A 27,718-nucleotide genomic window follows, 5' to 3' on the forward strand; every position below is an offset into this window, starting at 1 on the left:
AGATTGCGAGAGCAGTTTTTATGTCTTTACGTACGTCAATTTAAAACAGAGGTCTAGAGTTGCAAATTTGGTGCAATATTTGTTGAAAAATTTGCTGAATTTAAAAAAAAATTTGTCGAAAGGTATAATCAGATGGTTCACAAAAACTCGTTTACCTTAAAAGCTCAAACCAATTATTTTTATCAACATTATTTTTACTCATTTTAAACAAAATTGACAAAAAATTTATTGTAAAAATCCGAAAAATGTGAACAGAAACAACGGAATTTAGTGAAATGTTCACGCAAACTTAAGCCTTGATAACTCCTCGAAAAATATTAATTTTGAAAGATCTTTTTGATTCCAAATTCTACGTTGGACGAGCTTTTCAATGATACCACTGAAAACTCTCTACGATGAGTATATCGATCGACCAAATTTGACTGAACAAATAAAAACCCATTTGAGTATATAGTTCCCCCCCCCCCCACTAAAAGCGTGGTCGGAACAAAAACAAGTCTTGAGAATTTAGCTTTTTCTCTCAGTCCTTCTCAAACAGTTTTAATTGCTCAAAGCAGCAAGTATTTAGCCCTCGAGTCCAATCTCATCAAACTTCAACTTCTCTTACTTGCTCACAGCAGCAAGTACCCAATATTTGACAATCAAGAAGTCTTGAGCAACAGAAGCCACGTTCAATGGCTCACAGCTGCAAACCCCTAAACACAAGCTCTGTATTCACAGCACCGAATAACGCCTCTTTCTTCGGTGCATATACAAGTTTACAAATTACCTCTCAACAATGTCTGGAAATACAAAGAACTCTATGCTGAAACCCTTAGATAAATCACCAATTTCAAAGCTAAACAGATTAGATTTTAAAAAAGTTATCAACGTAGATCACATCTTACATTCAGAAAACTGGATGTTAGTTTTTATCTAAATAATTTTTGTAACTAAATTATTGCACTCTTCTATCTACCGATATTTCCAAACCAAGCAAAGTCCAATGTATCAGAACTACAATACACATCTAGTCCATAAACTAAATTTGAAGGCTAATCAAGCCACTTATGATATTAATCATTTTGAAGAGGTCCTAAAGTTGAACGAACAACTCAAATTCAAGTGAAGCATACTCTCACACAATTTTTCTGATAGGAAAGATTATAGTTAAGACAAATTCTTAGGGACAGTTCCTTCTAAGTTCCCAGATGTCTGTCATCTCTCATCATAATGTGATCCCACCAGAATCTACCTCGGCAGCAATCCAATTGAGTATACCACATTTAAACCTCTTAATTCTTGTAGTACCCAGAAGTACTCATAGTATTTTTTATTGTGATATCTGTCCAAATATTGGAAACGATTTGTTTTCTAAACTGAGGCCCTTATCTTTCCAGCCAACACAGACCCCAGCGCACCCCAATTCAGAGAACTGCCGGCTCGTTCACTCAGCTAACCTTCCAAGCAGCCAACCTCCAAAAAATCATCATTAAACTCTAACAGATAAAATCGCAAGCTCAAGAAACAAGTACATCCGTATTCAGTTATTACTCATTCCAAATCTACAGATAGACCACATCCTGCAGCAAACTCTCACCCATTCCACCCCACACGGGTAAATTCTCTACCTTCACCTGCAACGTCGTTATCATCCACCTCGGACGAAACAAATGAACTCCCCCTACTTCTATGTTGTGATCCCAATTCACCACAGGCAACTTGAATCCACAAACTTCAAGCTCGTCGCAAGGGCCGTTGCTACCGCAAGCAACTCAACCAAGCCCAACTCAACCGTGGACAGATGGGTCTTGGGGAGTTTGTATGCCTCTCCAGACACAACAACCAACGTCCCCACCTTCACCAACACAGATGGTGAACCCTATCTTGGTGAATCCCAGGTAAAATAGCCCCATGGTACCAAATGGCCACCAAATCCAATCCCTCCACCACTCCCGTATGACCGGTTAACTTCTATAGACAAATACCTTACATGGATCCGTACACCTCGCACACAACGCCCTCTACCTCGGGAATCTTCAACACAAGCAATATGGACAATCACCAGTCCGGACGCCAGACCTCAACACCGCACTCGCGACGATCATTTCACCGACCGCCGCAGAGGATCAAAGTCCTCTTCGTCGAGACCAGTTCGGCTCAGTCCTTTCGCTCCTACGCAAGGACCTATCATAGAACGTCAGGACCAATATTCCTCATCAATTCACTAATCATCTAAAAATCAATGCCTAACATGGTGTGCATGTTCCAAAGAGGATTAAATACATCGCCAACCCACCAGAACATGCTCTCAAAACCACAGCCGCTAGTTGAACTAGTGGTCAGCTCAAAATCCAAAAATTACTCTAAGCGCTTACACACCAACACCTGCCCATAATCAACACACTCTTAAGTTCATAGGTAAACATTCAGATACAACTCGTACTTAATCTATTCTACCTTTAAAATCAAATCAGCAATTTATTGTGCCCCCGTTCTATTACATAATTGGGCAAAACAAAACACCAGATTCAAAACAAAACACCAGATTAGACCAAATTCAAAATTACTTCCTCTTTGTCCCTGTATGCGGCTACTCATCAACCTATACTCGTCCTTATCGAGTTATTCCGCTGCATCGGCCGTACATTTAACTTGTTTGACCCTGACTGGATTTATGACAAGTTGGCAAATCAATTCCTTTCAACACAGGAAAAAGATATTCTAAATCTTGCTATGCAATCGCATTGCAGTCATCATCTCTACCCTCGGACCCTCGTATCTTGTCTTTACAGGAGGCCCGAATTCCCCAAACTTTTTTATGAACCTCAGAATCGCGCACCGATTTTGAACATAGGTAAGAATCCCTCACACACGAAACAGCTCTCATCCCAGGAAAACCTGCTGTCACAGCAAATTTCCTCCAAAAAATTTCAACTTTGTTTCTCACTATTTTAAAATAATTATCTCTATGTAATACTATCTTGTTCCTTTGTCTTAGACATAATACTTAGCTCTTAATTGAATTATTAGGAAAAATTTTCTTCCTTTTCTGACGGGAACTTACAAAGAAGGAGTTAAACTCACAATCAAAGAAGTTTACTATAGTTGAAGAAGGTCACAGTAGCTAAATTGGATGCTAACCAAAGGGTAAGCTGGAAGATCCTCTGGGAGCAAAACGTACTGAAAACGATGAATTGAAACCTCTGTACCACCAACAAGAGACTCACAGACAAAATCTCTCGACGCAGCTGGGAACAATTCCTCACTAAAGGAGTTAGAGACAGCTGGAAACTCAACAGGACAAGAAGTTTCTGTCAGAATAACCCGTCACTGGCACCCTTACTGGACTCAAAACCAATAGTATGTGGGTCACTTGCTGACGACACTAGTCACCTACATCATTTGACAGGGACAAACACATTGAACAGATGTTCAGCTGCACTCTCTAACAAAAACTCTTAATCACGGATGGATGCAGCAGGTGAAATCGCAGAATGTGTATTCTCCTAATTTCCACCAATCAGGTTGAGAATTGCTTGCTAATGTTCCTAGTCAGTCTATTAGTTAACTACAAAATAACTTCTTCACTTCGGTGCTGTATCTCTTTAACATCGTTATTACTGAAGTTTACCTTCAGTGTTCTCCTGAGTCGGTTAGTCAGATAGATTTAGGTAAGTCTACTTCGCTCGCAGCAATAAGCCCTAGCTCTATACCCGTTAAGGCTGTAAAGCAGCCCAACTAGGGTCTAACTTACAGTTTGATTAACACTTCCACCGACATTTCTTGTTTCAACTACGCTGCAATAACAGCGCGCCAATAAAATTCATATTCTCTGAATTGTTAAAACCCGGAAAAAGCCTATAATAGCTCCACTTATCTATCGCAACTATCAGATAACGACTCCCCAAGAAATGCAACTCGACCAACTATGCACACATTTGGAACCAATATTGCGCAAAACTGATTGATCACAACGAAGAGGGTATTATTAGCCAAAAAATGACGTCAAATTATGCCAAAACTTCTAAAATTGTAATTTTTAATCTTTAGCAATAGCCATAGTTATTTAAAATTACCATAACTCGAAGTATTCCCTTTTGTTGGAAAAACAAAATTGCGCTAAAAATTCTGCTTAAATTCAAAATTCATCGAGTCCGCTAGTGGCACTCTCACTCGTTCTCGATGTATAACGTGCATATTTTGATTGAATTTTAAATATCTGAGAAATCAATTAGACAAGTTAAGGTGAGGTTTTTTGACACTTTTAAAAATGCGACTGCGGGACCGATGCGCAAGGCTAATGAATCTTAGTATAGCAGCTATTTGTACCCAAAAAGGAAAACGCTTGAAGTTTATTTCAAATTTCAACATCTTCATTCTACTTCATACGATGGCTTGAAACGCGCTGGAAATGGTGTAGTTCGTTACAATGCAGCCTCATATAACATAAACCGACAAATGGCGGAAGAATTGCTCTTGAACGATAGACGAGGCAATTTAATTCATGGTCTAGAATAATTTTTCTTTATAGGTGCAAAAATACTTTGACCCTACCGGGATTCGAACCTCTCGATTCACGGCCACCCGCACTAGACACTGCGCTACGAGTCACTTAATTTTGCTTTGCTGCAACCTATTTTATATTAGCAACTTCGGAGAACTAGAAATCACTCAAAAATGATGAACGAAAGCTTGAAAAAGTCACTTGAGAAGTCAAAGAATGTTCTAGAAGAAAAGCGCAAAATTGTCAAGCGAAAAATTTGCATAAAAAAGACACACACGTTTACAATAATTGCTATGAACTTCGTTCAAGAGCAATTAAAAAAGATGTTTCACAGCTCGAACAAATAATAAATCTTTTCCATTTTTCAGAAAACCTGTAGATTTGAAGCAGACCATTAGCGTTTTAAAACACTGCGCAGTCCCTAAATTTTCAGATAAATCAAAATTAAAACTTAACAGTACTTGAATCTGTGAAGCACGTCGCTGTTTCTCTGCAAAATACCACTTTAGTTTTAAAAATTTATCATTCTTTGGAAAACGAATAAAAAGCTAGATTGAATTCCATATAAAAATATTGTGACAAGTCACTTCGAAGAAATGACAGTTTTAGTTCTGATTTGTAAATATACATTTTAAAGGATTAGTAGTGCAAGATATAAAGTGATATTATATTAATCAACACCATAGAAAAATAGTGAATTTCAAACTGCATTTATCGGTCAGATTCTCGATTCTCATTTTTTTTGCGTTGCTACACGGGGTATTAAAAATCTCATAGGTTAGCTCAGTTCCCACATTCCATTACGACTAAACACCCAATGGACCCAGAATTTAGTTTAAGTGCAAATGATGTAATCAGCAAGTCATCATTTATTTCGGACAAAACTTTTGACCACTAGCATATACAACTTAGAGAACATTCCAACTGCGATTTGGGCACCAAATACTGCGCTCCAAACTTCATCATAAACTTGAAAAAAGAAACGAAAACCTACAAAATAACAGTGGTCAAAAGTTCTGACTCAATACTGTTGAACTCAGTACCACCCCATTTAATAAACCTCCAGTTTTTAGGCAGGGGACACTGGCCTGGTTGTACAAATTACATTGCACTTCATGTTTCGTTGTTTGAAATTCCTCTAGAAGTTCATCCTTCCTCTTCTCTAACGCATTACTTTTCTCTTCTGCTTCTCTCTTTTCTCTCTTGATTCTGTTACTTATCGTTACTCTTCTGCATCATTGAGTCGAGGTGTTTCTGGATATTCTCAAACCTACAACAACGTATCAATGAACATACCTTGCCTGTTAATAAATATCAAACGCTTATATTATTACATACGTAAAACGTTTAAACAATACACTAACGTCAGCTAGATTTCTCTCAAACAACAAACGAGCCGTTTCCGTTAACTTCATCAGTAGTAAGCTGTGGCTTAGGGACCTAGGGGGGGGGGGGGGTACTTCACACCATCAACTGCTTTTCACACTATGCAGAACCGCCCTTCACAACATCAAGAACCGCCCTTCACAACATGAAGTTAAACAGTTTCAGTGAATCTCATACTAAGAGACTATTGAGCCTTACGGCTGTGAAAGAACTTAATGCCCTCCGGGCTTTATCTTGTCATCCCATTTTTGTGAATGAAAAGTCAAATAGTCATACAAATTTCGTAGTCCAAAAATGCATAAAAAAGACCAGCATGACTATTATAATTACTATTAAATTCGCTTGAGAGCACTTAAAAATACGAACTCAATTTGACATTGTGACCCAAAAGCGTTCAATTACCAATTTTGGACACGTGCGTCCGCTTGTTCTCTTTCAATTTCAACAAGAAAAAAAGAACAGAAAAAACATTACCATTGACATTTGAATATTTAGCACCCAAAATTGACTGAGTCAAGTCGCATTTTTCCAGAGTAAGATAATTTCAATTTTTAAGTGTGGTGGACCTCTGAAGTTTTTTTGGACTTCTGAACACACTGTTCCCCACGCTCCAAAACGAAGGAAAAATTCAGAACAAAAGTTTTGGTACTTGAAAATGTAACTCAGATATCAAACATTTGCTCTGAAACTGAGTTAAAAAGCAACGCAAGAAGTCTAATTCAACAGATGGCCACCCTTACAAGTGAAAACAACTTTCACATTTCACCTGGTTCCGTTTCATCTCTTCCTGACACCGCTGACAATTTATAAAAGATTCAGGTTTTGGAACACCTTTTGGACGCAAACAAAATTAGATACATTGGATCGGACCCTGATAACGACTCATGGATTAACTCGAGCTCAAAATATGCGTATTGTCGTTTTGAAAACCCTTTAAGTAAATTGAAAAGATCAAACGAACGCTGAGATCCCGCTCTGAGTCGACGAGGGGCACAAAGACATAAAGACGCTGCTGCTCCCAACTCTACGCTGTGTTCCTAACAATTTACGTTACAATTGTCAGAATTTTATCTGACATCATTACTGAGAGTGATAAAAATCCCAACATAGAATTGAGTTGGAGGAAATTGTTAAATTTAGCTAGATGCATCTTACGTTGTAGTAACAGAGGAGGGTGAAGACGCCGCCGCAATTCTGAGAAAAAAGTAAACAGTTGAAACAGTGGTCTCATTGGGGGGATATGGAACGAAGCAGGCACAATGAGGCAATCAAAACGATAGCCGGATTAAAAATTTGATATAAACGTGCAATAACGAGTTTGCAGGCCAATGTCGGAGAAGCAAAAGATTTGGCGTCGGAAGGTTTTTGTACCGGCCAACAACTGATTCTCCGAAGAAACTGAATCCTACTGAAAACAAGCCTAGTTTAATTCAAATTTTTCGTCAAAATATAGGAAAATTAATAGGAAAAATGTTATAGAAGAGTTGTTTCCAAATAAACAGTACCTAGTCCTTCGAAAATCTCTCCCAAATTTCTTTTGCATGCTGTGCAGTGTAAGTCACCAGATCAATCGCAAGATGCTTTGAGTACTGACTCAGCTAATAAACACTGGTTGTTGCTTGGGAACTTTCAGAATTTTTCACAAGCCCTATGCAAAGCATCGCTATCAGAATTATTGAAAACAGCTGTATTTATCCCATTGCAGTCGGTGAAGTCTTGCGGAGATCAAAAGCTAACTGTTTAGCAAAGGAAGCCAATTCAGAATCAATAAACATTTTAAAAAGCCTGCAGAAGCTAGGGAGTCGGAGTGAGGGGCGGAGAGGAATCCATTGGACTAAGCGTTGCACTAAATGCTCGCCTCTTCCAGTTGATGTGTTCTGCAAATTGGTTTTCGCAATGCATTCAATTCTAAAATGCAGCAGGACATTGAAAGCAGTTGCTAACTCAATGCCTGGCATTGCCGCTTTTACCGATTTTTGTTATTCTCAGCACAGCCGGTTATTTTATGACAAATTTGTTATTAGCAGTGAAAGCGGAACAAAAAAGACAACCCACTGGGCCTAATGTCTTTTCTGACGCTCTGGTCCATTATAGAGAAAAATCGGGAATCCTCGCCAAAAATACAGCAACATTCCTGATACCTAGTCGACGGTGTCCTGGTGGGCAGCGGAGACAATCTCGTTAGATCCTGGAGCATCTTGAGCGAAAACGGGCCCGACGTCGGCTCCTACCCCATGGCCGATAAGTTCAACTGTGGTCTACAGTGGACTTTAGCGGATTTGATAAACGAGAAAAAGGAGATGATATTTCGAGTAAGGAGGTCCGATCCTTGGAGCTGTAATAGGATCCACAGAGTTTGTCACCAAGAACGAAAGGATAGAAAAAACAACTGTATTGTTTAAAAAATTGGATTAGCTTGATGACCCTGAACGCCCCTTATGCAACTTCTGCCATTTAATGAATCGTTAGTGTCAGTTAATGAATCGTTTAATCAACTTGATGCCCATTAGCGCGAAAAATTGAAAATCCCTGGTAGTTTTCCACTTAATGCAACATATGAACAAAACATGGCCTGCACGACAACTGCTTAAAAGGGGATCACATTTGTTCGTCTTGCATTCGAAGTCCTTGGTGCAACTTTCAAAAAGACACTCAAGAGAGTTACCGAAGTGACAATCACACTACTGAAGTAACAGGCACAGGGATTGTCTATTGCCCTCAGTAAACTCTTACAATCCTTATCAATCACTGCTATTGGGGGATCTGCAACAATGTTGTTAGCAAGAGCCTCCTAGTTTATTGTTTTACATAACTTGCTCGCCCAACTTGCAGCGGGGATAATGATATTTTTTCATAATCTTTTGCTCACCCAATGAGCGCGAAATGTAAGAATATTTCGGAGAGAAGTCAATTGTATTAAGGTCAACATACAACATAAATGGGCTGTCTCAAAAGTAATTAAACTCAAAAACTCAAATGCTGCCTTACAAATTGTTTGTTGCTCCTTTTCATCTGAGAGACCAAAATTTGATAACCAAGCTTATTTAAAATGAATTTTTAGAATTGGAAAAAAGACCAGTCGTTTAAAACTTGTTTGGTAAACGTTTTGAATTGATTACGATAACAAGTATTGCCAGAAACAAAATTCAACAGTGCACAAATACTTCACATGCCTTAAAATAAAGCCCTACTTGCTAGAAGTAAACTTGGCCAGAGACGAAGCTTCGAGAAAGAGCCAAAAGATATATCTAAGTTTGAGAGCTTCAGAGGAGTTGATCTACTGGGGTAGCACACTATGATTGCAAGCCGAATCCAGCACCGGTTCGTTTTCAAGTAAATGCTCCGATTTAGAACCTGACAACGATTATAAAGACAGATACTTTAGCCACCAGAGATAATTTAAGCTTTTAGGAAGAAAACAACAAATTCATTAATTTAATGAAAATTGAAGATTCGATTTCCTGGTTGAAATGATATAAAAAGGATATAAATTATTATGGTTTGATTATAAAAATAATGAATTATATGCATATTTTGTTATTACCAAAACAATGATATATAGTTGATACTTTTGGTTATAATTTGAATTTCAGGGTTTCCGAAAAGTGATCTCACCTGTCCCTGCCTGTGTAGTCAACCTGTCCATAGTCCCATGCGTCAGGAGGACTCGGATCCTCGAATTGCACATTGTCTGGAGCTCCTCCTTGTGAGCTGCTGCTTGCCATTGTGTGCCTACTGATGACACTAAAACGGACATCCGGTTAATTACTGAATGCAATGCCTCAATTCATTTTTTTCCATCAAGGTTAAGCTTAGAAATTTAGTTTCGGAATAAACGACAAATTGGAATGCGCATTTACAGATAAGCAAAATATCAGTTTCGCATCTGGACGCTACACTTTATTACCTCGCCGCTAATTGGGTGAGATGTAAACCAAATCATGAACTAAACAGCTGGTAAACTAAACACTTGCATCAGGCAAGAATAATGAAAAGATCTGATTTATATCATTGCAAGGTGAAACGCGCAACATAGGTTGAGGTTTTCTGTGTCATGCTGGATTACAACTATCGTGGTACTCTTTGTTACCATCTCAAAGTTTTGTATGGGGTATATTTGGAGATAGCATAGTAACACTCACTGAGGTAGAGCAAGGACACTTTGTGACGTCACAGGATCACTCCCAACTGCGGCTCCTCCTAGAGTCTCCTTCACCATGGGCTCAATGTAGTGTCTGTAGATTCTCCACCACTGCTTCAAATAGGGCACTGAAACCAACTCCATTCAGATTGATTACATAATTACTTCAAGCCTTGTCAACTATACAAGACCAAGAAATGTTTTAAAGAAATTTATTATATTTACGTATGACTCGCTATATTACAGCCCAACCACACTTCGATTAAATTAATAGCACCGTGTTTAACATAGCCGGCAGATTGCCGGAATAGCTGCGAAAGAATAGAACTGCGTGCCATATAATAGAGATGGAAACAGATACAGATCTAAATTTGAAAAAAAAAATCGACGCCGCTCAAAAAACTAGGTAAAAAACATTCAGCGATAAATTAATAAAGCTTGTTAAAAGTCATTCCGCAGAAGCCTCTTATTAGGGACCTTTACTACACAAATGAGTTCTTTTGACCTTAAGCCAATTGAAACTAAACTTAAGTTTTAAAGTGCAAAAGTCATTTTATTGAGTGAGGTAAGTCACGTATGATCAAAATCTAATCACGCAAATAACCTAAAAACTTTTGCTAAAGCGAGTGAGAAATGACGTCACGCGCGCAAATGCCGTTAGTGAGAGGAAGAAGTCATTCAGAAAATTTGACTTTTTCAGCTTTGCTATGTGAACAAATGTAAAACGAAAAAAGAGCGTCAGACGACGAAACAAAAAAAACATAGCCGGAAGAATTCCGGAAGCGACTCGAAGCACCAAAACTTCACAAAAAGCTGGAGCCATTACCTTTTGTATTAAACCATTAACTCATTACCTCCCCGGGGTCTGATCTAAAAATCGGTGAAATTTAAACCACTGTCACCAAGAGAAAGAAAATGCAGCAAAATTTTATTATTGAAAACGTTTGGTAACGTTAAAAAATCCAAAATAATTAAGGTGGTCAAAAACCTGATAGTCTGAAAAAGCTGGAAAGGTTATCAATACCCCTCAAATAAATCATGATTCTGATCTGAAAAAGATCGCGAAAGCAAACGGCAGATAATAATCTTAGAAACTAAGTTAAATCTTTTCAAAAAAGAAAGCTCAAAATTAAGAATCAGAAAACAACTATAATTACACTTCTAATCACTGCGAGTTAAAAAAAGTCTGCAACTTTTAGGATGGTTAAAAAACTGATAGCCTGACAAAACTGACAGGGCCATCAACTGCCCTCAGATAATTATTGATTCTAATCTCAAAAAGATCGCGAAAGCAAACGGCAGATAAAAACTTTGCAAAAAAGACAGGAAAGTCAAAATTATTCAAAAAAGAGTGCTCAAACTTAAAAGTCAGAGAACCACTACAATTAGATTTCTAATCACGGCAATTAATACAAAAATAATGCATGATTCTTCTTTGTTGTATATATGCTAGACAGCATGATTTCATACTAATTCAAAAATTAAATAAATCATAGAAAAACAAAAGCAACAGAATAATATTCAAAAACAAAAAATCGTCTAAAAACAATACCAAGCCCGGAAGAAAATTGCAATGACTAGTAATAAGTAGAAATGTTGGAAAAGACTTTCTAGCAAACTCCCAGTCCTGCCTTATTTTGAATTAAATCAATTGCAAACCGAAGAAACCAAGATCTAAGAAAAAGCTGAATTCATTCAATTTTTTAACAACTGAAAAAATCAATATAACGAATAAAAAAGTAGGTGCCAGGACAAAACTAGAATGATACAAACGAGAATGTGAAGAATATGGACACAATGATAGAAACTCCGTAACAAAAAGACCAATTCGTGATTTTTGAAAGTTAAAAATCAAGTTTAAAAATCAAGGTTAAAAATCAAGTTTAAAAAAATCAAGAAAAACGAGTACATTTCAATGATCAGCATTCGAGACATAGAAAAGACAACGAGTCATTCGAGACAAAAATCCAACTTGCCGAAGAGAATAAAACAAGAAAAAGCAGAATTCAGACATGCGAAACAATGAAACATTTTGCAAAAAAGTGATCAAAAAATATTTAAGACTAAATTTATCTGTTTTTTCAAAAACTTAACACCAAAAAATGATTGAATTTTTATTGAAACAAAAACAAAGTCCCTGATGTTCCCCAAAATACTATTTCTAGTAATTAAAAGCAAATACAAACAAAAAACTGAGAAAAATTGGCAAAAAACTACGAAAATCGGATTAGCAAATGTACAATTTTATGAAACAAAATTACACCGAGGTAGAAAGAGCCATTGAGTATATGAATTATTAAAAGGAAGTTGCCATATTAACTGATTTTTGACAAAAAACAGCTAAAAGATCCAAAAATGAAGAAATTAATAGAAAAAAAAGCCAAAAATTAACTAAAAAATCAAGAAATATGTGCCAATTTCGCATTTGAAACGCAATTTCAGGCTATGCAAAATACTGTGCTATCAATTTCCAGGGTTTACATTTCAACATAGCATCGATTAAAAATTATTTCCACAAAAAACCAAATTACAAGCAAAAAAACTAGGCCACTTAGACGAAAAACGGCTAAAAACGGTTATCTATATGTGCCATTCAGTCAAAAACTACTTTTCAATGTCAAAAAGTCATTCACTAAACGCAGCGCATGATCAAAAAACTTCTCTCGCTCAGAAAAAATTAGTTCACACTGCAATTTTACTCACTTTCGCTTTTAGGTCAAAACATCGTCTGAACGAATAGTACTTCCGGTAAAAAAAAAACCTTAAGAAAACCAATACTCCTCTTCGAGTCGTAAAAACCAAGAGCACCGCAAAATAGCTTCGCTCAGCTTACAGCTTCGCAGCTATAAACAGACATCTTTACAATAGTTGACAATCAACAAATTTTCTGGTCTGGTTATGGAAAACTTGCTTCACAAGCAACATCTTAAATATGGATCGAAATAGCTTTGTTTAGTTAAATATGTTTTCCATAACGAGACCGTAAAATTTTTGAATCGTCAACTGTGAAGGCGGTGCTAATATTTTGGGGCTGAAAGATTTAGAACTAGAAAACCCCTGATTTGTAACAGTCATTTTGAAGAGGAAGAAATCAATTAAACCGAGCCAAAACCCTTCACCCTTAAAGCATTAAAAACTTCTTGCCATTTGCATAAACCATGATACCATCTAGCTTAGGATAGAAATGTGTATTTACCATAGACTGTGAAAATCTGAGAGGTCTCATCAACCAACTCCAGGAAATCGACTTTCCGTTCTTCCCGAACTAAAAACTAACTATCAATACTCCCAATTTTAGAGTCTTCTAACGGTTACAATTATTACTTTCTACTATTTGGCACCATAAATATGCAATACGAGCTCTTTCACATCTACAAGAATACTAAATGTTAGGCGTTTTATGGAAATTTATCCTTCTATGTCTAGATAATTTACTGAAGGCAATAACACACCGGAATCATTACAATAGTGTTCTTCAGAGGCAATTTGAAATTATGATACCTAATAATTCAAAATCGAACTGACCCTCTTGGCATTCCTTTACAATTTTCAATGATCGCACAAAAGTAAAACTTCAAAATGATAAAACATAGCTGGCAGATTGCCAGAAAATAGCCGCAATAGATTCGTAGATCGGCAGTCTAAAAAAAACAGTAAAAAAGACAGACCAAAAAAATTCGTCTTTTCATTGAAGGCTGATCTGTTATATTTTGATTAAAACTCTGTATAAGTTATTGCTGCCTCTATTGGCTGATCTCAAACAACCTTCATTTAGAGTGACACACACCCATTTTACCTTATCTCTTTGAATTAAAGTAAATAAAATTCAATTTCAAAGTGAGAAAGTCATTTTTGAGAGTGAGATAAGTCAAAAGTGACCAAAAATTTAATCACGCAAATGAACAAAAAAACTCGCTCCACTAAGAGCGAAAAATGACGTCACACATGCAATTCATTTGAAATTGCATGAACGAATGAACAAAAAGTGGCTGTGACGTCATATGGTCGTAACAAAAATCATGACGACGAAATAAAAACATAGCAGGAAGAAATCCGGAAGCGACTCGAAGCGTCAAATCTTCACTAACAAAACCGTAATTGCAGCGGAAGCCACTACTTTTTGTATAAAACCATTAATTCACTACCTCTCCAGGTCTGCTCTAAATATTGGTGGAGCTTAAACCACTGTAACCAAGAGAATTAAAATGCAGCAAAATTTTATATTATTGAAAACGTTTGGCAACGTTAAAAAATCGGAAATATTTAAGGTGGTCAGAAAACTGATAGTCTGTAAATACTGACAAGGTTATCAATTGCCCTCCAATAATTCATGATTCTAATCTGAAAAAGGTTGCGAAAGCAAACGGCAGATAATAATCTTAAAAACTAAGTAAAATCTTTTCAAAAAAGAAAGCTCAAATTTAAGAATCAGAAAACACCTATTATGACACCTAAAACATCTATAATGACACTTCCAATGACTGCAATTAAGACAAAAAACAACATACACTTGTCCTCGTTGTACAAATTCTAGACAATATGATTTCATACTAATTCAAAAATTAAATTGATCATAGAAAAGACATAAGCAGCAGAAGAATAATCAAAGGCAAAAAATCGTTTAAATTAATACCAAGACAGGAAGAAAGTTGCAGTAAATAGTCGTAAGTGGAAATTTCGGAAAAAGCTTGCTATCAAACTTTCAGTCCTGCCTTATGTTGAATGAAATCAATCGCAAACCAAAGAACTGACGAAAATCTAAGAAAAAGCTGAAATCATTCATTTTTAACAACTGACAAAATCAATATACCGAACATAAATGTAGGTGCCAGGCCAAAGCTAGGATGATACTAACCCGAATGTGAAGAATTCGGGTACAATCTAAGCAACACCGTAACAAAAAAAACATTCTTGATTTTTGAAAGTTAAAAATCAATTTAAAAATTTCAAGAAAAATGAATACATTTCATTGTTCAGCATTCAAGACATAGAAAGGATAACTAGTCATCCGATACAAATATCTCTCCTCCTGAAGAAAACAAAAAGCAGAATTCATAAATACGAAACATTGAAACATTTTGCAAAAAAAACGGTCAAAAAACTTTTAAGACTGCACTTATGAAGAAGTTTTTACCGTTTTTCGAAAACTTAACGCCAAAACCTGATTGATCTTTTATTGAAACGAAATTAAAGTCCCTCATGTTGCACAAAAAGACTACTATTTCCAGCAATTACAACCAAAATACAAAAAAAAACTGACGAAAATCGGAAAAAAACTATCAAAATCGGATTAGCATATGTACAATTTTATAAAACAAAATTACATCGAGGAAGAAAGAGGCCTTGAGTATATGAAATATCAAAGAGAAGTTGCCATCTTAACTGATTTGTGACAAAAAGACGGTTAAAAGATCCAAAAAAGAAGAAATTAATAGAAAAAAGCCAAAAATCAATTAAAAAATCAAGAAATATGCACCAACTTTCCACTTGAAACGCATTTTCAGCCTCTGAAAAACACTGTGGCATCACTTTCCGAGGTTAGAATTTCAATAAAGTTTCGAATAAAATTTATTTCTACAAGAAACCAAATTAAAAGCAAAAAATTGGACCACTTAGACAAAAAAAAACGGCTAAAAACGGTTATCTATATGTGCCATTCAGTTAAAAACTACTTTTCAAAGTCAAAAAGTCATTCACTAAACGCAGCGCATGATCAAAAAACTTCTCTCGCTCAGCAGAAATCTGTTTACCTAGGCAGCTTTTCTCACTTTCACTTTTAGGTCAAAATGCCGCATGAACAAATCTACTTCCTGTAAAAAAAAAGACCGAGAGAAAACCAATACTCGTAAAAAAAACCAAGAGAAGGCCAATAATAGCCCCAGCTATCGCTGTGCGGCTATTAAAAAGACTTTTGCTCAAAACTTGACCACCAGTTTTTCGACACACCGCTTGGTGCAAACTACAAACATAGCCGGCAGATTGCCGGAACGTAGCCGCCGTTGACGCACATCGGGATTGAAACAGAAAAAGAAAAAAAGAGAGAAAATTGGCCAAACATTTTTGTTTTTTTTTCAATGGCAAAGAGTGTTCTAATTTGGCGTGCAGTTTCAGTTGGATTCTAAAACTATACTTAATTCAGCCTCTAAACGGAAAGCTAATAAGCTTAATACCAATGTCAGCTAGCAAACACTCTAATGAACTTTGATAACCTAAATCTCAATGACTTAACGACCGCGCTTTATCGGTTTATCCCGTCTCTTATGATTTTGATCTTTTGACTTTGACAGAATTTATCGCATTGCGTGAGCGAATGCGTGAAAAAATTTAAAATCTATTCAGTTGAAATTGTGATTGAGATAATTCAGAAGTCAAACGTGAAAATTTTGACTTTTGTAAAATGAAAAACGTGATCAAAAGGTAAAGCGAACTAAAAAAAACATAGCAGGACAAGTCATGACGTACAGATCAAAGAATTTTCATTAACTAAACAAAAAAAAACTAGACCTAGAACGGCTATGAGTGAATTGAGAAAACCATTTCTAAAATCAGAAAAAAAACAGAAACTCAAGGTCAAAATGCCGCATGTGAACAACAAACCACTAGCGAACAACAAACAAAAAACTAGGGCTAGAATGAACTATGAATGGATTGGGAAAACCATTTAGAAAAAAATGCGATCCAAAAAAATCAAAAAACAGTAAAAATCAAAGTGAAATTGCCGCATGTGAACAGAAAACCACTAGCGAGAAAGCGAATTTTTGTTCAAACACCTTTTCTCACTACTTTAAAATCAGAGCGAAAAAATTTCACACAGCAAAACCACTCGTTCTTTCGCTCCACTTCCTGTTTCGGCGTGACCAAAATCACTACTCCTATTTGACTTCAAAAATCATGAAAAAGAGTGAACAGATCTTTCACAGCATCTCAAAAAGACAGCATCCCAAAACAATTCAAAATCTTTGAATTTTAAAAAGGAGCGCGCCTAAATAATAGCCGTTGACAGACTGACGGCGGCTATTAAAAAAAATAAAAGTTAAGAGAATTCACAAGGAGCTCAACAATTAATGCCTAGCCCCAGTCCCTCAATGTCAAAATTTTCTTCTCTCTGCAAAACAAGGTGGAAACATAAGCCGACTAACATTGGACAAATTGCTCTCAAACGTCAGGTGGAGCAATCAAATACAAGGGCTGTAGCCTAGATAAACTTTTGCTTATGGGTGCAAAAACATCCCCAAGAGTTGGATCCGTTCTCACGACCTCCGGAGTCCTCACAGAAGCATTGACCACTCGGCTATTAGGTCCCTGTAATTATCTCTGCCTTATTGCAAAATGAAGAAGAGAAAGGTGAAAAAGTCCCTATGAGCACTCAGAGAATGTCCTAGAACAAAAGCTCAATAATGGTCACGCGGAAATTTTCCATAAAAAAGACACCTTTACAAACATTGCCCAGTAAAGCATTGCTCTCGTTCGAGAGCAATTAAAAAACCACATTCAATTGAACAATAAAAACAGTTTTATGTTAACAACAAAAAAGTGACGCTCAAGTGAGTAACAATTAAACTGATTTGACTTTGAAACCACTCTATGCACAACCTATGAAATTGCATCAAATCTTTGTAAGGAACACTATGAGCAAGAGTGGGGGACTTAAGAAGAGGCCGCTACACGAGACTAATGCCAGCATTAAGGAACATAGGCAAAAGCGGTTGCCAGTTATGGTACACATGCGCTTAAAATCACTTTTTGATTTGCTCTCTTGGAAGGTACTTTGAAATAGAGTATGAAGAGAAAATTGTAAAACTGAGAACTGTGGTACCTTCAGCGCTACGAAAAATTAACAAAATATCAATAAGCATCCACAATTAGATAAACGAATCATCAGTTTAGATTTAGGCAAAAACAGCAGGTCAACAACAGAACTTAAATTTGCTAGTCATAATCATTTACGTGTTTATAAACCTTGGCCCATAAAGTTTGCCGACCGCACAGAAGGTAGCTAAAAATTTCAACACAATGACGGAAGAAAAAACACTACTAAATAAATTTGTCTCTAAATTCACTGACGCTTTGTTGAGCAATATCGCGATGGCAAAGTTAGCTTGCTGAAAAATTTTTTTAAAAAAACGGACGACAGAATTAATCTAAACCCACAAACAGGGACAAATTGTAGACTAGATAAATTTTTCTTTATGGCGGCAAAGAGATCTAACTAGGGATGGATTCCAACCCATGACCATCGCCCAGCTTCACTTAAGCATTTACCACTCGGATAGCAGGTCCTTGAGAAATCCTTTCTTGAAATCGCTTTTGTTTTAGCAACAGACTTAATCTGTGAATGAGAGCATTTTTTTCATAAACCGGTCAGCTAAAAATAGGTTTTATGAATTCATCCCCTTTCTATTGCTTTCATTTTCCAAATCTCACTCTATTTTAGATTGCTTTGCTGAGAAGCTGCTGCTTGAAAGCACTTTGAGCAGAATCAGTGGAGAATGAAAATAACTTAAAGTCAAAAAGATCAAGAAAAATGTCAGAAAAGAGGTGGAAAATATCCTTTAAAATAGATATATTTTTGTTGCTAAGGTCTGAAAAATAAAGTTTCCGATCGAAAACTTCAAAACCTCACAGATTTAAGTTCAGAAATGTGAACAATTGGTTCATAAACCGATCATCTAAAACTGAGCTTTTATGAATTCGTCCACTTTCTACTGCTTTCATTTTCCAATTCTCCTTCTATTTAGGATTGCTTTGCTGAGAACCTTAAACAAAAGTTTTATGAACTCATCCCCTTTTAAGTGCTTTTGTTTTCCAATTGTCCCTCTATTTAAGGTTGCTTTTCTGAAAAACCTGCTGTTTTGAAACCACTATGCACAACCTATGAAACTGCATCAAATCTTTATAAAGAAAACCATGAGCAAGAGTGGATTTTAGAAGAGGCCGCTAAACGGGACTAATGCCAGCATTAACGAACTGTGTTTGCCTGTTATGGTACACTTGCGCTTAAAATCACTTTTTGATTTGCTCTCATGGAAAGTACTTTGAAATAGAGTATGAAGAGAAAATAGTAAAACTGAGAACTGTGGTACCTTCAGGGCTATGAAAAATTAAAAAAATATCAATAAGCATCCACTATTAGATAAACGAATCATCAGTTTAGATTTACGCAAAAACAGCAGGTCAACATCAGAGCTTAAATTTGCTAGTCATAATCATTTACGTGTTTATAAACCTTGGCCCATAATGTTTGCCGACCGCAGAGAAGGTAGCTAAAAAGTTTCAACACAACGGAAAAAATACAATAGTAACAAAGTTCTCTCTAATTTCACTGACGCTTTGCTGAGCAAATATGCGATGGCAAACTTAGCTTGCTGACAAAATTTCAAAAAAACGGACGACAGAATTAATTTGAACCCACAAACGGACAAATTGTAGACTAGATAAATTTTTCTTTATGGGGGAAAAGAAATCTAACTAGGGATGGATTACAACCCATGACCATCGCCCAGCTTCACTTAAGCATTTACCACTCGGATAGCAGGTCCTTGAGAAATCCTTTCTCGAAATCGCTTTTGTTTTAGCAAGACTTAATCTGTGAATGAGAGCAATTTTCTCATAAACCGGTCAGCCAAAAAATAGGGTTTTATGAATTCATCCCCTTTCTATTGCTTTCATTTTCCAACTCTCACTCTATTTTAGATTGCTTTGCTGAGAAGCTGCTGCTTGACGGCACTTTGAGCAAAATCAGCGGAATGAAACTAACTTAGAAGTCAAAAAGATTTCAAGCAAAAGGTCAGAAAAGAGGTGGAAAATATCCTTTAAAATGGATATACTTTTGTTGCTAAGGTGCTGAAATGTAAAGTTTTCCATCGAAAACTTCACAGCTTTAAGTTCAGAAATGAGAGCAATTTGTTCATAAACCGGTCATATAAAAATGGGGCTTTATGAATTCATAACATTTTTACTGCTTTCGTTTTCCAAATCTCCCTCTATTTTAGATTGCTTTGCTGAGAAGCTGCTGCTTGACGGCACTTTGAGCAAAATCAGCGCAGAATGAAACTAACTTAGAAGTCAAAAAGATTTCAAGCAAAATGTCAGAAAAGAGGTGGAAAATATCCTTTAAAATGGATATACTTTTATTGTTAAGGTGTGCTAAGATGCTGAAATGTAAAGTTTCCCATCAAAACCTTTACAGCTTTGAGTTCAGAAATGAGAGCAATTTGTTCATAAACCGGTCAGCTAAAAATAGGCTTTTATGAATTCAACCCCTTTCTATTGCTTTCGTTTTCCAACTCTCCCTCTATTTTAGATTGCTTTGCTGAGAAGCTGCTGCTTGATGGCACTTTGAGCAAAATCAGGGGAGAATGAAAAAAATAGATATACTTTTGTTGCTAAGGTGCTGAAATGTAAAGTTTCCCATCGAAAACTTCATTAAAAGTTCAGAAATGAGAGCAATTTGTTCATAAACCGGTCATCTAAAACTGCGGTTTTATGAATTCATCCCCTTTCTACTGCTTTCGTTTTATAATTCTCCCTCTATTTAAGATTGCTTTGCTGAAAACCAAAAACTGGGGTTTTATGAACTCATCCCCTTTCTATTGCTTCGGTTTTCCAATTGTCCCTGTAATTTAGATTGCTTTGCTGAGAACCTGCTGTTTAAAAGCACTGAATATAATCAGCTGAGAATAAAACTAAATTAGACGTCAAAAAGACTTCAAGCAAAACGTCAGAAAGAGGTGAAAATATCCTTTAATATGGAAATAATTTTGCTGCTAAGGTGCTGAAATGTAATGTTTCCCATCGAAAACTTGAGAGCCTTAACTTCAGAAAACTCACAATCTACATCAAATCTTGCTCATCATAAAAGAGACAGGTATTTGCAGGCAAAACCAAAATTTCAAAATGAGTAAAAGCTCACGATTCGATTTGAAAAATTCTAGGCGGTAATGTCAGCCGAGCAAACGTAAAAAAATGCAGAAGAAATTTGCAGTTTAAAACTTTACTTTTGAACTCAAAAAGCACAAAAATTAAAAAATTTAAAATTGCAAATTCATCACTAAATTGATCGCAATTTTTGGCCAAGAAAGGTCTTCAGTCAGGTCTCCCTGTTCGTTGTTACCAAATTCTACGAAACCATTGAATTACAGGATAACAGAAACTTCGCTGTACGAACGGTTGATATCAAGTAGCATTAAAGACAAAACCTGTTTCAAATTTGCAGCAAATATGCAGCAAAAATTATTCAAATATGCAGCAAAAATTATTCAAATACTGGAAAAGTTCGTTCAGTTAATATCGTCAGGTAACTATTCAGGTATTCATAAAATCTACCCCATAATTTCAGTTGAGGCTTTAAAAACCTAATAGGAAGCTAAAAGTGAAAAAGCTTCAATTACTTGAATTTTAGGGTTAAAGTCGGCTGAACAATGGATATATGTCAAAAACTATCACAAAAAACATTTCCTCTAACATATGAGAAAAGTAACCTGTGACCTAACTGTAGCGATCTCCAATTTGAAATTTAAAAAGAAAATCAGACAAAACCAGGAAAAAATTGCTTCAATCTGGGCACAAACATCAAAAGCAGACCTTTTCACATTGAATTTTGGCCTTACAGCAACTTTGGCACACTAAGCACTTGAAAAACTACTGAAGCAATCGTAAGGGATATTAAATCGACTTAATGCTCCTTGAGATTTAACACTTTACCTCATTTCGCAAGCTCAAAGTCGTAGACAAAGCACTTGAACACACCTTACGCAAAAGATAGAGCACCAATACAATTCACTCTTTGCATTTTTTATTTTAAAAACGGGTACACAGTAATAGCCCGTTGATGAAATGAAAGAAGCTCTTAATGAGTTGAATTTTAAAGACTTACTTTTCATGGGCGATAAAAACAAGAGGGCAATCAGCATTTGGTCTTAACCGGTCGAATATAAGACAAAATTTTAAAATCAAAAAATGTGAATTAATGAAATTTTGGTTCACAACTGGTCATTGTTGTTGTTATCGCTTCCGTTCCAATCAGCAATGGATTCACTCTCTCTATCATCGAGGATCTTTCGAGGTAGTTTTCCGCTTGTCATCTCTAATTTGTTCCCGCCAATGATTTACGAACCATAAGATACGGCAAAAAAAATTGAGCTACCAACGCATTCGGTGATACATCAAAAATACAGCAGTAGTGATGGTCAGTGCTCATTGTGTGACACGCTGTTAAAAAATACTGGCCTAAAATGAGCCTCAAAAGTTTGCTCGTTTTATGTGCCTATAAATCTCGCGTATCTCGCAATAACCATGATGGCTGACCCTCGAATTGCTACATTAGAGACAAACTGAGATAGCCTACTGAACGCTAGAGTTATACCAGCAGACTGCAAACCTCTGCTATTATATGGAAGAGCAATTAGTTTGAGGGTCTCAGAACAGCATGAAGTACCCAAAACAATCCAAAGGGCAAGGGAATTAATTGAAATGCAACTTCGCTACATTTCTGGGCGTACTGCTCATTCTCGTCCTTAGCAGCTGACAGGGCAAAACTTCTTTTCGCTGACATATTTGCCATGAAAATTGGTTGCAAGCGAGAAGTGACGGTAACATCCAATGCTGCTGTCTGACCTGCATTCCATAAAGGTAAGAACATGTCAGCCAGGGTGTTGTCCCCTAAATTTGTCCCGTATACGATTATGACGATCATATAACCCGAACATGGCATGACAGGGCATGATCGCCCATTACAACTAGAGTCCCAGACCAACAAAACGATTTTTTTCTCTGGTTCTCCTACAATCTGACACTCTTGAGAAAAACAAAATTGAGGAGCTAACAAAAGGAAGAGATAGCAAACAAGCCTTTTCTATAGTGGAGGTTTATTTGCCCAACAAGTTGTCGTAAGCTGAGTGATCAAATTCTTCCCGACTATTTCTATGAGGGGGCTGTGTGGTTGCAATTCATACATCAGTCAAAACAGACCAAAGATACCGAAGGCCAATGATAAAGAAAACACAAAGACAGGTTTATTCAGCCAGACATTTAGGACGACAGGCGTAGGAATAGCTTTGCCTATAGATAGCTTAGGTGTAGGGACATCAGTGTCACCGGATAATGTATCAAGTAATCATGAGTTTACAGTTTTAGCGGACCGTACATTTAAGAGACTAACAAAGCTTTAAAATAACTGCAAAGCAACTTAATGGCCCCGAGCTTTACCAAACATAACCAAATTACGAACGACCCAGAAATAATGCTCACAAATTTGTCTCGAGATTAATTAAAAGGGAGTATCAATTATTCATTTTGGTGAAACGGAAACTGTGTTAGCAATAGAGAATCTCTTATTTTGAGAAACAGTTTACTATTCAATCTGATGAATTACACAAAGCCGGTGTGTAGGGGGTGTCCGGCGCTAAAGAACCGCCCTTCACACCGAGGTTTTATCTCTCCTCAACAGTTTCCGTGAATCAAGTTAATGAGCCGTAAGGCTCTAAGAGAACCTAATGCCCCCTGCGCTTCATCTGTTCTTCCCGTTTTTCAGGGCAAAAAGACAAATTTACGAAATATCGCAAAGACCAGCAAGACTAATATTGTTGCTGCAAATTTCATAAAATACTAAAATGAAGCAAAATAAAGTAATGGGAATCGATCTTTATTTAAGCAGATTTGACCAGAAATTGAGCTTAAAATGAACAGCAGCACCACTAACTAGAACAGTAAAAAAAGTTACGCAAAGCAGGAAAATAAGTTTCACGAAACAAAAAATGAGTGAAAATAGGAGCGCAGTATTATTGCACTGGAATAGGTAACGCGAATATCAGTACTCAAAAATTAATGTGACGTTAACATCAACTTTTCTTCTCAAACTGTTGTTTCTCAAACTCTTGCTTCTAGATTTTATTTTTTGTGAGAGTATAACTGCCCTGTCGGATTTTCAGACTTAATAACGAGTAAGCTTTTTGGGCAAGTCTTAACAGTTTACTTAACTGTAAAAAAACTACCAAGATTTTAAAAGCGGCAAAGATTGTCATCAAGATAGCTCTTTCAGGCTTATTTCAGCAGAAAAATTTTAAACTAAACTAGTAGAATTCATTAACAAACAAACATGGGCAAATCTAGGCGCCATTCCGAAAAGTCTGTACAATTAAACTCAATATTTAGGCTCTCCAGTAACCTCCTTAATCCAGTCAACGTAATCGTAGATATCAGTATACACTCGTGGGTTCTTATTCGTGGCATATCCTGATTCCCAAGACACAATTCCAATCAACTCGAAGTCACCGGCTGAATTTTGCTGTGCCAGAGGACCACAGGAGTCACCTTGACAGACATCGATCACTCCCCCTTGTAATGCAGTGCATATTATGTGATGATTCATTGACATTGGGTACCATTCCTGACGTCGGCAGGATTCCCGAGGAATTACACGAAGGTGCGCGAAGCTCAACTTATTGTCATCATTGGTATTGAAAGCGTACCCCCAGCCCATAGTGATTGCATGTTCTCCGCCTGCTACCTCTACTGTGGGCATACAAATTGGTTGGATCTTGTCATTGAAAGGTAATTCCTCAGTTAATTTCAAAATCGCGATATCATTGTTTTGCAAGTACTTATCATAATCAGGGTGCCGTTTGATACTCTTCACTTTCCTCGGATCTTGTCCATTTTCCTGGTTGTATTCTTTCCTCTGGTCAAAGTCGGCAAAAAACAATTTGAGATCGTTTAGGTTCTGACTATCGCAGAAACAGTGAGCAGCAGAGATGACTGTATACTTGTCGTATACCGCTCCTCCACACCAACGCTGCCATCCAACTTTAATGTTGACAATGAATGGAAAGGCTCCCTTGGTCGGAATCCAGCTTCCATTTACAATTCTCCGGTTCTCGTAAAGAGGAGCCTGCCCACACTTAACTGATCTTGGCATTGCTACCGCGGAGATTTTGGGTTCTTCAAAGTGTCTGGAAACTAATTCTGGCACTCTGGCAAGAGCTGAGAAGGCCAGCATTGACGAAAGAGACGGCTTGAGTAGCATTGATTATCTTTTAAGAGAGTTGTTTTCGGTATTTGAAATGCTTGAATGCTAAAAATTTTTGAACGAACAAAATATATACATAGAAATTCAGTAAGAGAGTTTTGTGACATCCATTAAAGTCGATGATCAGCACTCGTGTTTCTAATCAATGAGCAGCAAATTGATTGCTCGAAGACCAGTGTCAATGGGGTTCAAGCAAACTATCACAACCTCTATTGATAAATGACCATATGGAAAACAGGCACCAAATTATTGGCATAAAGTAAAGTCCCTCTGAAACCATATCTACAGTTTGAACTTTGTTGACTTAAGCATTTTTACATTTGCATATGAAGAAGCTGTTACTCTAAAATAACAGGCTAAATAGCTAAATAACTTTCAATACCATACTTTTCAAAAATCAATTTTTATATGAATCTAACGTTCAGAAAAGTTCGTCTCTTTATTAAGGAAAGAGGTTTAAAAAGTCGATTTGTAAAGGAACTTCAAAATTGATAAAATTGAGAATCTGGAGATTTTTGAAGTTGTCTCCTATTGGTGATCAGTATTAGTAGTACTAACTAGTGAAGCTGGCAGCTGGGCCAGATGATCCTGGTTGGAGTGTGACTTCATCTGTGTCCGCATTGTACGTATGGTCCCAGGGCTTCACTGGACTACCCAGAAAGTGAACAATCTTCACATCTTTCCCATAGTGAAGGAAAGCAGGCAAGTAGGTGTATGTTGTGGAGGCAGCCATATTGTACAAAAAGGATAGACGATGGCTGAAAAATACCCAACTGCTATAAATTTTGAGCAGTGATCCCATTCGTTCGTTAATGCTCAGATCTTTCACCTACGTTCACTATTTCTACCAAAATTAGCAGTAAAATTTGACGAGAACTGTAAATTAGTAGAAGTGTTATGTTTAATCATACCTTGCATCATCGGTTGCCCAAGAACTAAAATATTGGTTGAGCAGTCCCTGGTCTGCCCCGTCGAAGCTGCCTTTGGTCACGGCCATGTCAAGCAACTCTGAGAAAGTCTTAGAACTGGGTTCGAACACGAACACTCCGCTGTTGAAGCAGTCCGGCCAGCCGACATCTGATGCAGCAGAGAGCTCGGGTCTCTCGAACAGGTCATCCACATTTTGCATCACTAAACACGGCAAAAAAGGTTATTAATCGATAATTTATTATGCAGAATTCTGTTTTCATTTGTTAATTTGCACCAAAAAAGAGTGCGACCGCTGAAATTTACATTTCAAACATAGCTGGCAGATTGCCAGAAAATAGCCGCAATAGATTCGTAGATCGGTAGTCTAAAAAACAGTAAAAAAGACAGACCAAAAAAATTCGTCTTTTCATTGAAGGCTGATCTGTTATATTTTGATTAAAAATCTGTATAAGTTATTGCTGCCTCTATTAGCTGATCTCAAATAACCTTAATTTAGAGTGACACACACCCATTTGACCTTATCTCTTTGAATTAAAGTAAACAAAAGTCAATTTCAAAGTGAGGAAATCATTTTTGAGAGTGAGGTAAGTCAGGTGTGACCAAAAATTTAATCACGCGAATGAACAAAAAAACTCGCTCCACTAAGAGTGAAAAATGACGTCACACATGCAATTCAGTTGAAATTGCATGAACGAATGAACAAAAAGTGGCTGTGACGTCATATGATCGTAACAAAAATCATGACGACGAAATAAAAAAACATAGCAGGACAAGTCCTGACGTACAATTCAAAGAATTTTCATTGACTAAACAGAAAAACTAGACCTAGAATAGACTATGAGTGAATCGAGAAAACAATTTTTAAAAAAAAATCAGAACAAAAAAATAAGAAATAAACAGAAAATCAATGTCAAAATGCCGCATGTGAACAAAAAAAACCACTAGCGAGAACATTTAATTCAAACAAAAAGCGAGGCCTAGAATGAGCTGTGAATGGATTGGGAAAACCATTTAGAAAAAAATCCGATCCAAAAAATTTAAAAAAAACAGTAAAAATCAGAGTGAAATTGCCGCATGTGAACAAAAACCACTACCGAGAAACCGAATTTTTGTTCAAACACCGTTTTCTCACTCTACTTTAAAATTAGAGCGAAAAAAATTCACACCGCAAAATCACTCGCGTTTTCGCTCCATTTCCTGTTTCGGCGTGACCAAAATCACTACTCCAATTTGACCTCAAAAATCATGAAAATGTGTGAACAGATCTTAAAAAAAACATAGCTGGAGAATTCCGGAAACGACTCGAAGTTAAAATCCATTCAAACGCCATCCAACTACGTATCAAACAAAACGTGCCCTCACCAATCTATGATTATCTTGAAACAAAGTCATGAAACAAAAAAGTAAAAACAATAATAAAATCAAATCTGTTAAAATATGATAAAAAATCTGATCAAATTTTGTTATAAAATGAGATCCCGAAAAAAACTATCTCTGCCAAAATAACTTCATCAAACCAACGAGTACTTACAAAAACCACTTATGTGAATTTTGAAAAAATAATCTAGGCTAAATTCTGAAAAAAAGCTCTTAAAAACAACTTTCACTGAAAAATTGGAAAAAGTTACTAATTTTTTTTAATATTTCAAAAACATATAAATCCAAAGAAAAATTGCCTTCTGCCAATAGGGTATCCAAATGCTCGCATAACAATAGACAAGTCATAATAGGCGAAGAAAGTTAGCTAAAA

General features: G+C 36.6%; 2 protein-coding genes across 4 annotated transcripts in view; both read right to left on the reverse strand.

Moving 5' to 3' along the window:
• Positions 1 to 5,027: 5,027 nt before the first annotated feature.
• The window catches only part of LOC142348837 (glycogenin-1-like), a 46,730-nt gene continuing 24,039 nt past the window's right edge, over positions 5,028 to 27,718 (reverse strand). For 2 of the 3 annotated variants that reach the window (XM_075400372.1, XM_075400373.1), the window contains exons 4-9: positions 25,950 to 26,169; positions 25,597 to 25,796; positions 13,210 to 13,278; positions 10,015 to 10,141; positions 9,488 to 9,616; positions 5,028 to 5,756 (exon numbers count right to left, since the gene is read on the reverse strand). In XM_075400372.1, the coding sequence (XP_075256487.1) occupies positions 5,699 to 5,756; positions 9,488 to 9,616; positions 10,015 to 10,141; positions 13,210 to 13,278; positions 25,597 to 25,796; positions 25,950 to 26,169 (803 nt within the window). In that variant the 3' untranslated portion in view covers positions 5,028 to 5,698. The remainder of the gene's footprint in view (positions 5,757 to 9,487; positions 9,617 to 10,014; positions 10,142 to 13,209; positions 13,279 to 25,596; positions 25,797 to 25,949; positions 26,170 to 27,718) is intronic. The other variant, XM_075400374.1, reaches the window with a different exon arrangement.
• On the reverse strand, positions 24,071 to 25,276 carry LOC142348382 (trypsin-2-like). The gene has a single exon (XM_075399709.1). It carries the CDS (start codon positions 25,033 to 25,035, stop codon positions 24,154 to 24,156), a length of 882 nt encoding a protein of 293 aa, XP_075255824.1. The 5' UTR covers positions 25,036 to 25,276; the 3' UTR covers positions 24,071 to 24,153.

This window comes from Convolutriloba macropyga, chromosome 10 (assembly GCF_964194025.1).
Source record: "Convolutriloba macropyga chromosome 10, txConMacr16.3, whole genome shotgun sequence".
Lineage (NCBI taxonomy): Eukaryota > Metazoa > Xenacoelomorpha > Acoela > Convolutidae > Convolutriloba > Convolutriloba macropyga.